The 16,127-nt window shown below is 37.1% G+C and overlaps 1 protein-coding gene across 1 annotated transcript; it reads left to right on the forward strand.

Moving 5' to 3' along the window:
• Positions 1-2,808: 2,808 nt before the first annotated feature.
• On the forward strand, positions 2,809-14,911 carry LOC148059898 (immunoglobulin-like and fibronectin type III domain-containing protein 1). Its single transcript, XM_087781603.1, has 21 exons — positions 2,809-2,855; positions 3,208-3,267; positions 3,568-3,690; positions 3,761-3,900; positions 3,961-3,992; positions 4,748-4,922; positions 6,153-6,291; positions 6,409-6,690; positions 6,755-7,131; positions 8,461-8,652; positions 8,757-8,898; positions 8,971-9,264; positions 9,375-9,671; positions 11,299-11,478; positions 11,558-11,686; positions 11,774-12,082; positions 12,147-12,232; positions 13,894-14,086; positions 14,143-14,439; positions 14,503-14,829; positions 14,907-14,911. Exons 1-21 carry the CDS (start codon positions 2,810-2,812, stop codon positions 14,909-14,911), a joined length of 3,825 nt encoding a protein of 1,274 aa, XP_087637729.1. The 5' UTR covers position 2,809.
• The last annotated feature ends 1,216 nt before the right edge of the window (positions 14,912-16,127 follow it).

A 16,127-nucleotide genomic window follows, 5' to 3' on the forward strand; every position in this document is an offset into this window, starting at 1 on the left:
GAGGGTAACATTAAACACAACAGGGAGATGGAACGTCGCAACAGCAGGTGGAATTCTCTGCGGTTAACTTAATTATAGAGGATTTCCCCTGCTCACAACAGCCAACAACTCCGTAGCTGACAATCTGGCAGCGACTGAAACAAAGTTTAAATGCCGAAAAAGGACTTTAACAGAGCACTTCAATGAGCATGTGGCTATTGGAAGTTTGCTCCAGCAGTTTCATCATCATCCTTTTGTTCTCTACCATAATGTAGACGTTGAATGTAACTGCACACATTTTTACCATCTATTTTTTTTTGGCGAAAAACAACACTTAAATTATTTAGTTGAAATAGAACCTTCTCAATGGTATGTTTTCCTTCATGTAGGAGTCGTCTGACATTCCCAGACAGCCTTCCGGGTTTACCAGCTCCATTCCACAAGTTCCTAAAGTTATGAGAATTATAAAAACACTCCAAATAGACACCTGCCAAATTATTTCCAACTCACTTTTCTATGCAGATACTTACATTGTGTCACTTCAAATATAGTCAACAACCGGACTACAAGGGAGCTAAGGTATTTGACTTTGTTCTTCATCCCATCCTCCATCCTCAAAGTCAAACACAACTCAACACTTGACAATAAAGTGAGTCTATTCTTGTCCTTTACATTTTGTTTCAGTAAATGTGTTTTTTCAACTGTAATCAAATCAATTTTCAACTGTAATCCCACATTTTTTAACTGTAATCCCTCAATTTTCGACTGTAATCCCACAATTTTAACTGTAATACAACAGTTTTTAACCTTAATCAAACTATTTTCAACTAATCAAACCATTTTCAACTGTAAAAAAAAAAAGGCCAAAAGTAATTCCACAAAATCAACTGTAATAAAACAATTTTCAACTGTAATCAAAAAATTTCAACAGTAATCGATGAATTTTCAACTGTAATCCAACAATTTTCAACAGCAATCCCACAATTCTCAACTGTAATCAAACATTTTCCACTACATTAAAACAATTTTCAACTGTAATCCAACCATTTTCAAACGATTAAACACTCTCTTTTTTATATGATGTTAGTATTTTTGTCCATAATTTACAGGTTTCTATTTCTGTAACATATATTCATTTCTTACTTGAATGTATTTTATTTTATTTTAGTTACTAATGAAACATACTGCTTTATTTATTTATCCATGTCCTCTGGTCATTTTATGTATGTATTGCCATGATCTTTGAGTATATAAGTTTTAGTGTCCTCCGCACTGGTTACGTTTTTCATTTCAGCTGCTAGTGTGATCTACATTTTTACTCCTTTCACTGAAGTGTTCATCTGCCTCATAGTCGTTGTAACATATGGTTGATCAAAATTCCTTCCGCGTCTTTTACGTGTGACCTTCAGTACCTCATAACATAGTAATAGAAGAAGCATGGTGTGGACAAGATGATAAGTGCTGTATTTACAAAGTGTCTTCTTCACAGGCAAGAGTGAGATTAATCACAAAATCCAACTGTAAATTAGTCCCACCTTGAAGTGGACGAGGTCTGTGACTCCCACCCACATTCTTTTTTAAGCTCACGCGCCACACAGGAAAGCTTATGTGCTGCCAGTTCAAAGTTGATTTCAGACCTAGTAAGCTGTTCATGTCACATACTTGAATTAACCAGGAGGCACTCTCGAATACCAAACTATAATTCCCCTCTTATAGTTTTACGGCATTTTCTTATTAAGAACTTAATAGTCTGGGAAATATAAATACGCCTCAAGACATCTGTTGAGAGCACTTGTCAGTTATTGCTGCAGTAAAATGGTCACCTCACCGCTAACCTGTCATTGGTAGTCCAGCCCCCCCTTCTCAGGCTATTCATCCCACCTTACCTCATTCAACTTCCTCGCCTCCCCTCCCATTCCGGGGCACCTATCTGTCAAAACAAAAGAACTTGACCAACTGTCCGGGGTGCAGATAGCAAGAAGCTCAATCAAGCGGGCTTTGTCCCTCTGGATCTAACGGCCGGTAAAACCCCGGGTGCAGCAAATTCAATTTTTAGTCCCAGAGGAAGAGCAGTCGCAGCTGTCTGCAGGTAAGACACTCACTCACAGTTTGCTTTTTTTTCTGGCAAATTTTTTCATGAAATTATGTTTGTCCCCAATCACAGTTCAATTTAATGGAGGAAGATTTGCAAATAAATTATATTTTTTATTAAATTAAATTACATTTTCAAATCTAGACATATTTAGGTTATCTTGATTAAGCAACACAGAAAATGAATGATTTATACTTTTTAGGTATGTTACTCATTAGGTTTGTGCCGAAAGGTTTCCTTTTTTTTTAAATTTGTAATTTAAATTCATTTTACTGTGTTTTGAAAGTAGATCCTCAAATGTATTACTAAAAGCATGCTCTAAAACACTTGAAGTTAATGATGAATTAAAAAAAAAAAGTTGCTTGTAGTTATATCTCTGTTGTTTTCTTCTAATAAGAAGCAAGTGACTTCTAAGAATGGAGAGCGAGTCAGATGATGCAGAACCCTGTGAAGTCAGTACAGGGTCAATGCTAACTTTAGCTTCCACATGGCTAATTTCTGTAAGTCCTTAACACCCTCCTGGATTTCTAATAAGCTTTTGATTCCATATTATAGTCATAGGACCAGGAAATATGAATAATACCAACAACTTATTGTTGTATCAAAAGTATTTTTTTATTCAGAATATAAGAATTTAAGAGAACGATAGAGATTAATATAGAAAGACTTAATAAAACAAATTATTATTGGACTGTTACTAATATTTTGTTTCAATTTTACAGACTTAATTCCATCAATATGTGGAAAAAGAAAGATGGAACCGGTCGCAATGCGACAAGGCAAAGTATGTGTTTATTGTCCTTGTTTCTTAGATTTAGAAGTTGTATACAAGTGTATCCTTCTAATCTAACGCAATGTGTCTTTTTTTTTTTAACAATTAAACATTTTCTGCTATATTTTGGTAATTTTGTTTATTTATTTTGTATGCAACAAAATGATGTGCTTATTTTTTTCAGGTATGAGTCAACATTTTTCTGCAAACTTGTCTGTTCATGAACATTTAGGTTAATTTTTTGCTACACAGAAGTTACCAAATGTGAATCAGCTTTATTACATTTTGTTTTTTTAATTTTATTGTGAGGGCAAAATGATCATTTGCTCAGTCTAATGTTGATTTTACAATAACTTGTTTCCAGATTACTCCATCGTTCATCAGTATATCCAACATTTTAATGAAGTCTCGGGCAACAAATCAGGTAAGAAAGATCTCCTTGTATATGATTTCTCGTCATTTTTAATTACACGATATCCAAAGAGTGCCTAAAGAGTAAAAATGTTATTGTGTTATTGTGGCCTCATGAATGAAAGTTATTGAACTGTGTGTAATTCTGGAAAAATATGGATTTTTGTGTCAAAGGGCATAATTGAATATAATGTATTATACATTTTACTTTGACAAGAAACGGCATATTTGGAAAGTTACTAAGCACAAACCTGACCCCTGCTGGTAGAAAAGTGTAGAACACGTTAACGCTCTTTACTGAATACTTTCTCAGCTGCAATCCGGAGGAGATCCAAAACTCCTGGGGTGATGATCACGCAATATATAGTAAACATTCCAGAGGGTAAAAGCACACCCGACTTCCTGAGTGCACCAGAGCCTATGACGGTCAAAGAAGGTTTGTTTTCCGTCACAAAGTGATTGAAATAGTTGATAGACAGGTGGGGAAAATAACGTTTGTGTTGCAGGTAAAACAGTCATTCTCAAGGTTGTGGTCAATGGGAATCCAGAACCTGAAGTTTCATGGAGAAGAATAAAAGGGAATCTTTCAGATAAGACCAAATTCCAGACGAAATTTGACAAATCCACCAGTGAATACTCATTGAAGGTTTGTGGCTCGTTTGCCTGCAGAAAAAAAAATGCTCGTATTCATCTTTGTGTCTTTCAGATTATAAACATATCAGCCAACGAGGAAGATACGTACAAATGCTTGGCTGCTAATGAATTTGGAAAAGCTGTCTGCAATACAGCGCTACATGTGACTAATGGTTTGTTGAGTAGATTAGTATGATGGTTAGGTTTCTTTTTATATATACAGTATATATATTTATATATACAGATATATAAATCCAAATATCCTGTATAAAGGTAAATGTGACTTTGCTTTCTTCCAGAATTTGCAGATGAGGATTTCAGAAAAGTGTTGAGGAGGAAAAAGAAAGTAGAGTAAGTGGAGGAAACAGCTTGACCATTTCAGACACGACTGTTTCGTCTGTCAGATCAAAGTCAAAGTGATCGATGTTCGATTAACTTAACAAAAAAACCTACAAAGATACTCCACTTTTCCAGGTTTTTCCCCACCATCACAGTTTTTATTTGTTCAGGCTTTTCCTTAATTTTCTGGAACTCCTGTTGTGTTATCAGTTTTATCTTGATCTTTAAAATATATACTTTATTGAATATTGTTTTGATTGTTTAAGCGCTTTGTGACCCTGGTCTGGAAAAGCGCTATACAAATAAAAAATACTTAATTACTTACTTACATCCATATGAAGCTTGAGTAATAGTAAGAGTTCCTTTGACGCATCCATCAGTACGAATAATTCCACTTCTCCCACAGAAGTAGGAAGTTAATTATTCTCCTTTTTTGATCTAGAAACAGCTTGAACCAAATGTCAATGAGGTTATATGTAGCACTGCTTGTTGAATTACACCTTTTATCGTTCGCCCTGCAGTAAAAAAGAGGAAGTGACGGAAGATGTGGAGAGAAGATTCTGGGATGCGATGCTAAACGCCGACAGGAGTGACTATGAGAGAATCTGTAAAGAGTTTGGTTTTAAAGATATAAACATGGTTCTGAAGAATCTTGAGGAGAAGAAGAGGAACAGGAGGACACAAAACCAGAGTAAGGTATGAAGATTATACTTTTTCGTCACAGATAAGCAAAGGAATTATTTCAATTGTTTAATTTTCAAAATGTACACTTTCCTTCTCTATAAGGAAGAGATACATAGAGCTCATATACAGTATACTGGTGTCAAACGCACAGATGTTGGATCTTCACAACTTGTTGAGAATCTTGTTGAACCAGCTGCATAACATTTCAAAGAAACCAAAAGAAATACCGCCACTACTACAGAATACTACAACAATAACAAAAATACAAAATAATACTACAAAACAACTGCTACCACTCGTCCCAAAATAAACTATAAAATACTAGAGAAAAATATTAGTTACTACTACCAAAAACAATGCAGGATGCTACCACATCTAAAAAAAAAACTACTACAATCTACATATACCTCCATATGTAATAATAATAATAAATACTTTAACTACTACTACAAACCCATTACTATAAAATTCTATGACCATAAACATAAAAAGACTACTCATACTTAAATAAATAACAATGATAGAAAGAATAATAAAATACTAATATAAAAGTGTTTTCTTTTCTAGTTTCAAAATAAAAATTGACTGTGTTATTATGTCGGAACTCACTTGGTAGCAAGAATCTGTATTAAACTCCAAGCCTGCAGGGTTTCGCTGAGTACATCCCTGCTCTCGACATGTTTTCTTTTAGACTGTCTTTGTGTGCGTTCGTGATAAGTGGGTAAAAGTGACTTTGGTGTCCTGGTGCAGAGGACATGTTGTTAACTGTTTTCTTTTTAAATCATTTTCTTTATTCTGTATGTAGTAGCATTACATCATAAAATGTGTTTGCATCTTTTATCTAAAAAAGGAGCCCCATAAACATTATTATTCATCATTAGCTTTTATATGGTCGAAGTTAAGGCCACTAGTTTGGACTGTTTCTTTCATAGGTATAGGCAGATAAATGTACTTTACACACAAAGAGCTTTTTGGCCAGCCGCCACTTGGTACCACAGATATTTTATGTGAAAAAGGAATCAAATTAACACAGACAATAATGAACAATAACATTCCAAATAAGGATGGACATTCATAAAGATTTTTTTTTATGCATTCATTTTTTTTTATTAAAATGAAAAGTCTCTTTGTCAACGTAGTCCTGTTCAGCTTCTCACTTATGGGGTTCCAAGATATAAATACATAGATTATATACAAAATATTACAGATTAAAACCGGTTTCAATTCTTCTGTATTGAACAGGATGGAGTCAGCGACGGGTCAACAGACAAGCTCAAAAACGGAGAAAGTGCTCAGAGTTTACTCTTCAAAAAACTCCTTGAAAAGAACGCCAACATCAACCTGGAGAATATTGAAGAGCTAAACCTGGTGGACATATTGTGTCAGATGGATCCCGAAAAACTCCAGTTTCTTCCAGCACCGTTTAATTGCAAGTGTTCAAGAAATCAGAGATCACAAATAAAAGAAAAACACTTCTAGAATGTGGCCTTTTTCTAATTTCACACAGGTCCCAATGTGGACTTTGTTGTCAAAATCTCAGAGATTACAGCCGAGGAAGGAGATGACGCCATGTTCGAGTGTGTCCTGACTCACCCGCTCCAGAGAATCACTTGGACCGGGAATGGCATCGATCTAAAGGACGGCGAGAAATACAGCATCACTGTGTCTGACCACAAGCTGATCCACAGGCTGCTCATTAAAGATTGCACATTACAGGACAATAGTATGTTTTCTGCCGTGGCTGGAACAACATCCTGTGGCGCCTCGCTGATTGTCGAAGGTAAAGAAAAAACAATCGTGATCAATTTAATAAACACCAAATATGTTTATTATTCTTGCTGTAGCTGGAAGTGGCGACCCATCTACGCGAAAGAAGACATGTAGAACCGCGACTGCGTCGGCAGGAATTGACGTGGAGGAGGCGGCGAGACAGCAGCTGGTGAAAAACCGAGAGGAAATGGAGAAGATGCTCGAGAGCCTGAAAGCTCAATTCGACCCAGTAATGGGACCCGATGGAGACAAGAGCAAACTCGATCTCATGATGGCGCTGCTGCTGTCTGAGACAGGAAGCATTGAGGGTGGAAAAATCAAAGTCGTCATTGACGGAACCGTCCAGATGATTGACGTGTCAGAGTTTGTGTCTAACAGTGGAAATGTAGCGGCTCCAGACATGCAGAAGAGGCAGAAGCGTGTCACGTTCGGTCAAGATGCTTTTGACAAGGTAACAGGTAAAGTCCATGTCGGCCATTAATTCTTCAAGTCTATCGTCTTTTTGTGTAATCAGGATTCTTTTCAGAGGAAATAAACATGTTTGTAATTCTTGTGGTTTTCTGAGAATGTGTGTCGCATCCATGCAGAACTCGGTGACCATCTGGAGGATGAAGATTCCAACCATAGCCAACTTTTTAAAACAAATCAGACTCATTTAGAAGGAGATGGAATCTCAGCAGAGACTCTAACAAACTCATCATGCACCGGTAAGGATGAACCACAGACGTATATTTTGGTTATTGTGCTCAAAACTAGGGTACAGACTAGTTATTCAAGTGTGACTTGAAGATTATCGATTTATTTTAAATACGATCTAGAACTTTTTCTTTTTTTTTAAGGTGATGGCACGATTTCAGCAGACCATGGAGAGTCCACTCTGGATGAAACTGCCACTCAAACAAGGCGTAAAAGGCAAACTCAACTTATTGAAGACAGCGTCATTGGTAAGTTCAGTTTTTCAGTAAGACATATCTGGCCCACAAAGCCATTTTATGTGATCTGCAATCGCTTTAGATTTAAAAAAGGAAATATATTCATATATTGATATTAGATCATGATGATTCTTACTCCAGCTAGGTTGTGATCTAAAATTCTCCAAAAAACAGCAGAAATCTACTGCCTTTATTGAAAAAAATAAATAAATAAATTGTACTACAAAATAAAAAACACAAAATACTGTACTTCTACAAAAAGCTAGAACTAAGGGGACATGTCAACTTTAACGCATTGATAGGCTCTTGTAACGTGACGTCCTTCTCTTAATCAATTAAAATGTTCCTTGAAAGGGTCTTCAAGCATGATAAAGACCCAAAACACTCCTACAAACACTACTACAAATACAGAAGAACAAAATAAAAATAAAATACTATAAAGAAAATTACAGAATACTAAAACTACTACTACCAAAGAAAATACAAAGTACTACAACAAAACAAAAAGTTATAAAACACTCCTACTACAAATAAATAGCAAACAGAATAAAGCAAAATACTACTACACCAAAACAAATAAAAAAGAATATTACGACAGAAGAAAGCATAAAATATGATTTAAAAAACACAATACTATTACAAGAAATTATAATAATGTTAATACTATTACTACCACGAAAACACTACAAAATACTATTACTGCAAATAATTATTATAATAATAAAAAGAATATTTAAAAAAATAACATCTAAAAAAAGAAAATACTATGATACATAAAAATGTACTTAACTCTTCTATAAAAAGGAGGTTGCAAGTTCTACTAAATTCGATATTCTGTCCGTCCTCAGTTTAAAATGTTGATCCCTTTTTTGAGTTCGATACCCCGAATGTATGGAATGACTTTCCACTTCTTAGATCCTGGAGTTCAGTTTGTGTGCGGTCTCTCTGACGTCAGCGCCATCATCGGCCACAGTGCTGAGCTGACATGCAAGCTCAGCAGTGAAGACTGTGTCGGAGCCTGGTTCCGAGACGGAAAAAAGGTTGGTGGTACTTTCAGTATGTTGTGACTAGATCTGAGTGAAGGAGAAGAAGTAAAGAGATCAACAGTAATAGACCTAACAAGGTGTCTGCTTTAACAAACTAGATACAACAAGATGACAACTTCACAATCACACAAGATGGCGCCATCCATACATTAGTCATAATCAAATGTGAGGATGAGCACTCGGGCAAATACCGCTTTGAGGCCGACGGCCGTAAAACCGAGGCAATGATCAACGTCAAAGGTTTGGAAATCCACTGATCCAGCTCAACTAAGAAACAGTAAAACGTTTCTAATCTCTCATTTCTGCAATAAGACCCTCCAAGGTTCAACGTCGAAGAACTAGGAACCTTCGCAGAACCTCTGGCAGTAAAAGTGGGCCATAACGCCATCTTTAAAGTGCACTTTGAGGGTCACGAACCCATAAAGATCCAGTGGTACAAAGAAGGGGAAGAGCTCCAGGACGACAGCAACACAAAGATTGACCGGTACTCGGGTCACAGCCGATTGCTCTTGACCAGGTGCCAGCGAAGGGACACGGGGGAGATAAAGATCAAGCTCAAGAACGAGGACGGCTTCGTGGAGGCCCTTTCACAGCTCATCGTGCTTGGTGAGGCAACGTAACACGTTCGCAGGAATAGACTTGGATACAACGCTTTACAAGTCCATTTCTGCAAGAGCGGAGTGTTTACTTGAAGCTGTCGATATATCCATGTCCAGATAAACCGACAGCTCCGCTGGGGCCCGTGGAGGTCACAGAGAGCCTGCCCTACCGTATTGAATTCAAGTGGAGGCCTCCGAAGGATGACGGCGGCTCAACGGTGACCAACTACGTGATCGAGCGACAGCAGATCGGACGCAATACTTGGAGGAAATTAGGAGAAATCCCTGGTGTCCCCATATATTCTGACTCGGACGTGGATCACGGCAGAAGATACTGCTACCGAATCAGAGCGCTGACCTCGGAGGGTGTGAGTGATGCGATGGAGACCGAGGACATACAGGCTGGTAAACTATGTAAGTCATGTGGTAAAAGATTATACATCCATCATAAACCATAAAAATCTAAAGTACTTTTATAGAGCATGGAGAGAATGAATTACTAAAAAAGATTTTGAAACACTAAGTACTAAATTCCTTTTTACTAACATACCTATGAGTTACAACAGGAGTTGTAGTTTAAAAAATGTTTTTAATTAAATGAAAATATTCCTTTAAAATGTTAAACACAAACTAAAGAGTTTAGTAACAGCATTGCATAGTTCTTAACGTACGTGAAAGAAATACATTCAAACATATTCAGTCTAGTTAAATTTTTCAGCAATACATTTTTGTCAATGTAAGTAAGTTGCAGACGGTCCCTTGTACGGCACGCCATCAGTCACAGGTCTTTGAAGTTATTCTACGTGCTATCGACACATTTTTTCCTCTAAAATGAAGGTGTGGTCAAAACAAGGGTTGCGGCCCCCTTGTGGGCCTACAGTGTGCGTTATGGGAGCCTCCGAAAATATATAATATGAAAATAATTTAAAACATTTAACCTTTTGCCATAAACATACAACACACAGTACTGAAAACACGAATTGGAAAATCCATAGCTAGTGTAACAGTGAACACTGTAGTTTGCTCTTTTTAATTGTTGTGTAAAAATGTATTAACACGAAAAAACCAGATTCATCAATATTAAGCCAACTTATCTCAAGTTCAATCTGGTAGTATATATATATATTCTGTATATACAGTATATCATCTTTTTTTGAAATACCAATGAAATGGGACCATTGACCAAGAAGTTGGTGAGCTCTTTCATACAGGACTTTGTATTAATAATAAAATATATACAGTATATAATTGTTTTTTTTATTTTGCTATGTAACATTTATATTTAAGTCAGTCACTGAATTATTTAGTGTGTATTGTTTGAAGTGTATGAATGTATATTCAACCAAAACATTTTAAGAAGCAATATAATAATAATAATAATAATATGGTGCCGCAGTGGTTATTTGCCTCACCGCAAAAAAAAAAGGTTGCTAGTTCGCTTCCAGGCCAAACCAACTTGTCACTTTTCTGTGTGGAGTTAGTATGTTCTCCCCGTGTTGTGTGGGTTTACTCCAGACACTCCAGTTTCCTACCACAGTCCAAAAACATACAGAGGTTGATTAAGAACTTGGGGAAATTGTCTGTAGGTATGAGTGTGTGAATGGTTGTCTGTCTTTGTGTGCCCTGTGACAGACTGGCATCCTGCCCAGGGTGTCCCCAGCCTTTCACCCAATGAAACAGGGATAGGCACCAGTCTTCCCGCACCCCCCATAAGGGATAAAGCAGAAGAAAACAAATGAATATACATAATATTTAAGAAGTCTATTCACATTTTATCAAAACATTATGTCATTTTTTTACAAATAAATACCATCACTAAAAGAAAATAAAAAGGAATTCTCAATGCCACCTTTAAATGGTGTATAATTAAGTTGGGTAGATCCGGATCAGGCGACACCACCGAACACTGATTAATAAACTAATCAATCAATATGACTGACAGAATTTAACATATAGTGCATTTCACAAGCACCTCAAAACTCAGTCATGATGTGCAGGTTATTGGGGCAAAAATATGTGTTTGTTATTTTTCTTGTTCTAGCCTTTCCTGGCACCCCTGCTGCTCCACAGGTGGACAGTGCCTTCGATGACTGCATCAACCTCTCCTGGTCTGCACCCAGCAACAGAGGAGGTTCTCAAATCTTGGGTTATATTTTAGAGAAACGCAAGAAAGGAAGCAATCTGTGGACAGTTGTCAATACTGATGATCAGCTGATAAAAGGTGATTTTGCTATTGTCAGGGTCAGACCTTTTTTTTTCCCTCCAGCATCATTTTTAACGTCTCCTTGTTCATTTTTCAGAAAAGAAATATGCAGTGAAGGATGTTGTGTCAGGCCTGGAATACGAATTCAGAGTTACTGCTATTAACCATTCGGGTGCTGGTGAATCCAGCAACCCTTGTGAGTATGTCTTCGCTCGGGATCCCAAACGTAAGTGTCATCATCATTATTTCCTTTTTTTAACATCCCTTCAGTAAGTCAAATCCAAATAAAAAAACATTCTTGTCTCTTCTGCAGAGCCCCCAGGAAAAGTCATTGGCCTCAAAGTGGCAGAAACGTCTTATAGCCACATCAACTTAACCTGGACCAAGCCTGAGGATATACCCGAAATACAGGATGAAGCCAAAGGATATTTTATCGAGATCCGACCGGCAGATAGTCTGGATTGGTCTCGTTGCAACAGCACACCGATGATCATAACGTCCTACAATGTGAAAGGTCTCAAGGCCATGGAGATGTACTGGGTCCGGGTGATCGCCACAAATGACGGTGGGGAAGGCGAACCAGAGGAGCTAGCTAACTATGTCCTTGCTATGCCCTCTCTTGGTCAGTATCAACTGCCCTTCCTCGTGCTCATTTTCTTCATTAATGTTCATTTTAATTATTGTAGTGAGGCCGAAATTCACAAACAGGAAGATGAAGAGCTTCATGGTGGTCCGTGCAGGCAACTCAGTCAGGGTCACGATCAACTTTGAGGTGGGATTGAGGATGTATTTTAACTTACATTCTTTGCCTCTACTGATGCACGACAGAATTCAAGGTGCTCTGCTGTATAAAACTCTGAAGTGTTCGTCATGTGTGAACCATATTGCCGCCTGACCATGTCCGGAGCAACTTCCAGTTAAATTCCTATTAATTCTATGTCTGAACGTTTTACGACACAATTGGCATGTTTTATGACGTACCACAGGGCTGCGTTTTAGGTCCTGTTAACATTTTATAAATATGCCTCTAAGAAAGCGGATTAGGCTGATAGCACTGGAATATTTCCCTTTTTGTAACTGCTTATTGAATTTTTTATTGTGGATAGTATTCGATTTACTGCAGCTAAAAGAGTGGAAAACTAAGGTACTGGTCGTTTTAGAAGAGCAAATAATAAAGTTAGAGTTACACTTGTGTGTCCCTGTAAAAGTAACACAACAAAAAATAGCAATCATTTTAATTAAAAGAAAAAAAATGTTGCTTTGTTACTTTTTAGCCTTTTTTTCATAGTAAACTTTACCACCCCATCACACATATACCTGTATATAAAAAAAGAGAAATCCAAGTTGTTATTTTTCAATTGAAGTATATGGTATACGTTCTAACTTAGCTAGTTGAAAGTGGGCTGCTCTCATTCTGGAGTGATTTACAAATATAAAACATAGTATTATATTCATCTTTTGATTGACAAGAGACCAGGGGTTGCGTCTTATATACAGTATAATCCTAACCAGGGCCGGGTCTAGGCAGGGGCAAGAGGGGGCCTGGCCCCCTCAAATAAATGTTGTGCCCCCTCAAACTTACATGTAAGTAAGTAAGTAACAGCACAATGCCCCCTCAAGATTTGTGGCTGCCCCCTAATACATGCCTGTCTAGACCCGGCCCTGATCCTAACACAAACAAGTGACGTATGTCATTCAAGTTTGAAATGAAATCCATTTGAGTTTATTAGTTTACCTTTACTCTACTATCTCTGTGTTTGAAATGAACGTATTTTTCTCTCACCTGTCCACCACCCACCTGAAGCACACGTGAGCGCCCTCTGCCGTGCGTTGCCTAATTTGCAGTAGTTGATAGAGACTATTTAGTTCCTGCACTGTTATTAAAAAAACAACTTGATTTTTATTATTTTATTTTTACTGTCGAAAATGTTTCTTGAGAGTATGTTGAAGAAGCTATATTTTAATATAGCAAAATACCATTTTTATTTATTTATTTTTATAAACATTCTTTGCCTATCGATCATCTTCTATCAACGGAAATCCTCCAAAAAATGTAATCAGGCCTCTTGGGTAAAAGTGGTGTTTAATAGCAATACATTAATTAATCTGAAACATTCAATTATAAAGTCTATCTATTTTCGCAGATATGAAAAAAAAATGATCATCAACTCATCAACACAATTATTGTTTGTAGTCGTTAAGTATAAATACTCACATGAAAAAATGTTATAGCTCTTTTCTAGTACTGACGTAGTACATTCTTCAGAATACACTCCCTGGTGTCATTTATGTAAGAATAAAAATAATGTCTAAACAAAAATGGAATGAACTAGATGTAGCCTATTTTTTTGTTAGATTAAACTGAACAATAGATTCAACATTTTGCTTTTAATTATTGTTTACATATCTAATGACAAATGCTTGTATTCCAAGGCCTCACCTCTGCCAGAGATCCGATGGCTGAAGGAAAACGGGCCAGTGTCAAGGAGGGTCACCGTTAGCAACTCTGATGGCAGCTCACAACTTCTGATCCCGTCATCGGAACGCTCCGATTCTGGCATCTACACCATTCTGTTGAAAAACCTAGCAGGGCAGGAGACATTTAGTACAGAGATAAGAGTGACAGGTAACGAAATATCGTGTCATAGTTTAGCACATATTATTTAATTCAGTTTTACGCAGATGACCCGAAGCCTCCTGGAATAGTAGAACTGGAGGAAAACGTTCCAGGAACAATCACAGTGATCTGGGAACCATCTCCCGATGAAAAACGTGATGACCGACTACACTACACCTTGTCGACGCTGGACTCCACCAAACGCACCTGGACCACGGCAGCGGACAGACTCTTCAATAACAGGTTCACAGTCTGCAACATCATGCCTGGAAGAGAGTACAACTTCAGAGTCTACGCCAAGAACGATATGGGAAAATCTGGCCCTTCCGAGTCACCCACCTGGGGAACGGAAAAGAAGAAACGTAGGTGTTGGAATTTAGTTTCTTTTCATGCAACTATTAAAAAGGAGTGTTTTTGCTTTTCAGGAAAGTTTTCGGTGAACCTTCCCGCTATCAAGGATTGTGACCTGCAGTGCCCACCGACGTTTGTGGTACCACTCAAGCTTCACGCGGCGCCTAAAGGCTATGAATGCTACATGAGCTGTGCGGTTAGAGGAAATCCCAAACCTCGCATTACATGGTTCAGAAATCACATCAGCTTGAACACAAACACAAACTACTACATATCAGACACGTGTGGGGTGTGCTCCATGCTCATCCTGCGCGTCGGCCCAAATGACACAGGAGAATACATCATATCTGCCGAAAACGCTCTGGGAAGAGCCGAATGTGCCACCACTCTCAGCGTCCGAGGTGAAGAATTCATATCAATACATGTCATTTTGTTTTCAAGTGTGTCACTCTTTTTTTTTTATTCCTTATTCATGCAGACTGAAGAAACAAAGAAAAGATCGTTGACGACCATCTTCATTTTAGTTTTTATGACTAACTCTTTGAAGTGACCATGTTTGTGGTGCTTGGCAGTCGCTAATAGAAGAAATAAGTATTAACTTGGCTGCCAATAACCTTTCAATACAACTGTGGTTCAAGTCTGACGAAAAATGTCAGAAATTATTGATATTTGCTGATGAGTGACCTCAATAAACAAGAATCATAATAAAACTATGGTTGTATAACAAGATGTTATTTAAAATACAACATTGCTTAATGAAAAATATTTTATGACACACGAAGTTTGGATAAAGAGGCAAACATGTTCTGTTCTAGGGTTAGTTTATGATGGGCTTCTTAAAGTGATGGCCTCGTTTTTCCCTTGTTTAATTTTTTCAAGTGCTGCGGATTTTGCTTTGATTATATTTAGTTTTTACCCAAAATGTCATTTTTCAATGGAACTTTTTTTTTTCTTTGCCACATGTGTGCCCCTTTGGACCCATTCTCTGTTTAACAGTTAACATAAATTAGAATCATCAATTTAACAAATAACGTGACATTAAAAAAAAAAAGCATGTCAATTGTTTCATGAAAATTTCGATCTTTATGGAAAAGGAAAAAAATCCCATCAAAAAAAAAAAATTAAAGTTCCTAACTAAAGGATTTTTTTTTTTTTTTTACAAGATTGTGGATTAAATATTCCTCATACTTAAGCTTGTATATGAAAAAAAAAATTTTTTATAAACAAAACAGTAAGTATCATATTTGGCACCACAAAATGGGTCTAAGTTACATTTGTTTGGATTAATATTATGATAAGAAGAAAAACAGTTAATACGTGTTGCATTTAAGATCAGATACATACATGTTATCTAGATTGATTTATTCATTTTCTGTTACTTTACTGGGGTCCCAGGGCTCTGGAGCCAATCCCAGTTTTTTCAGGCAAGAGGCAGGAGACACCCTGGACAGAATGCCAGTCTGTCACAGGGCAAACTAAGACAGCAAAAGTTCCTACCTCAATAGCTATGGCATTTTACAGACCTTATGAATTTTATGTTGTATTCTCTGTCTGTTACATGATAGACACAGAAAATAAACAAGGGGTCTCATCACTATTTTACATGAATACACATTTTTAAAGAAATCATTCTTATCACTTAAGCATTTTGTTCTTCTTACAGGATTTTTTAAATGCACCTTAATACTTCCTTAGACTA

This window comes from Callionymus lyra, chromosome 19 (assembly GCF_982586985.1).
Source record: "Callionymus lyra chromosome 19, fCalLyr1.hap1.1, whole genome shotgun sequence".
NCBI classification, from domain to species: Eukaryota; Metazoa; Chordata; class Actinopteri; order Syngnathiformes; family Callionymidae; genus Callionymus; species Callionymus lyra.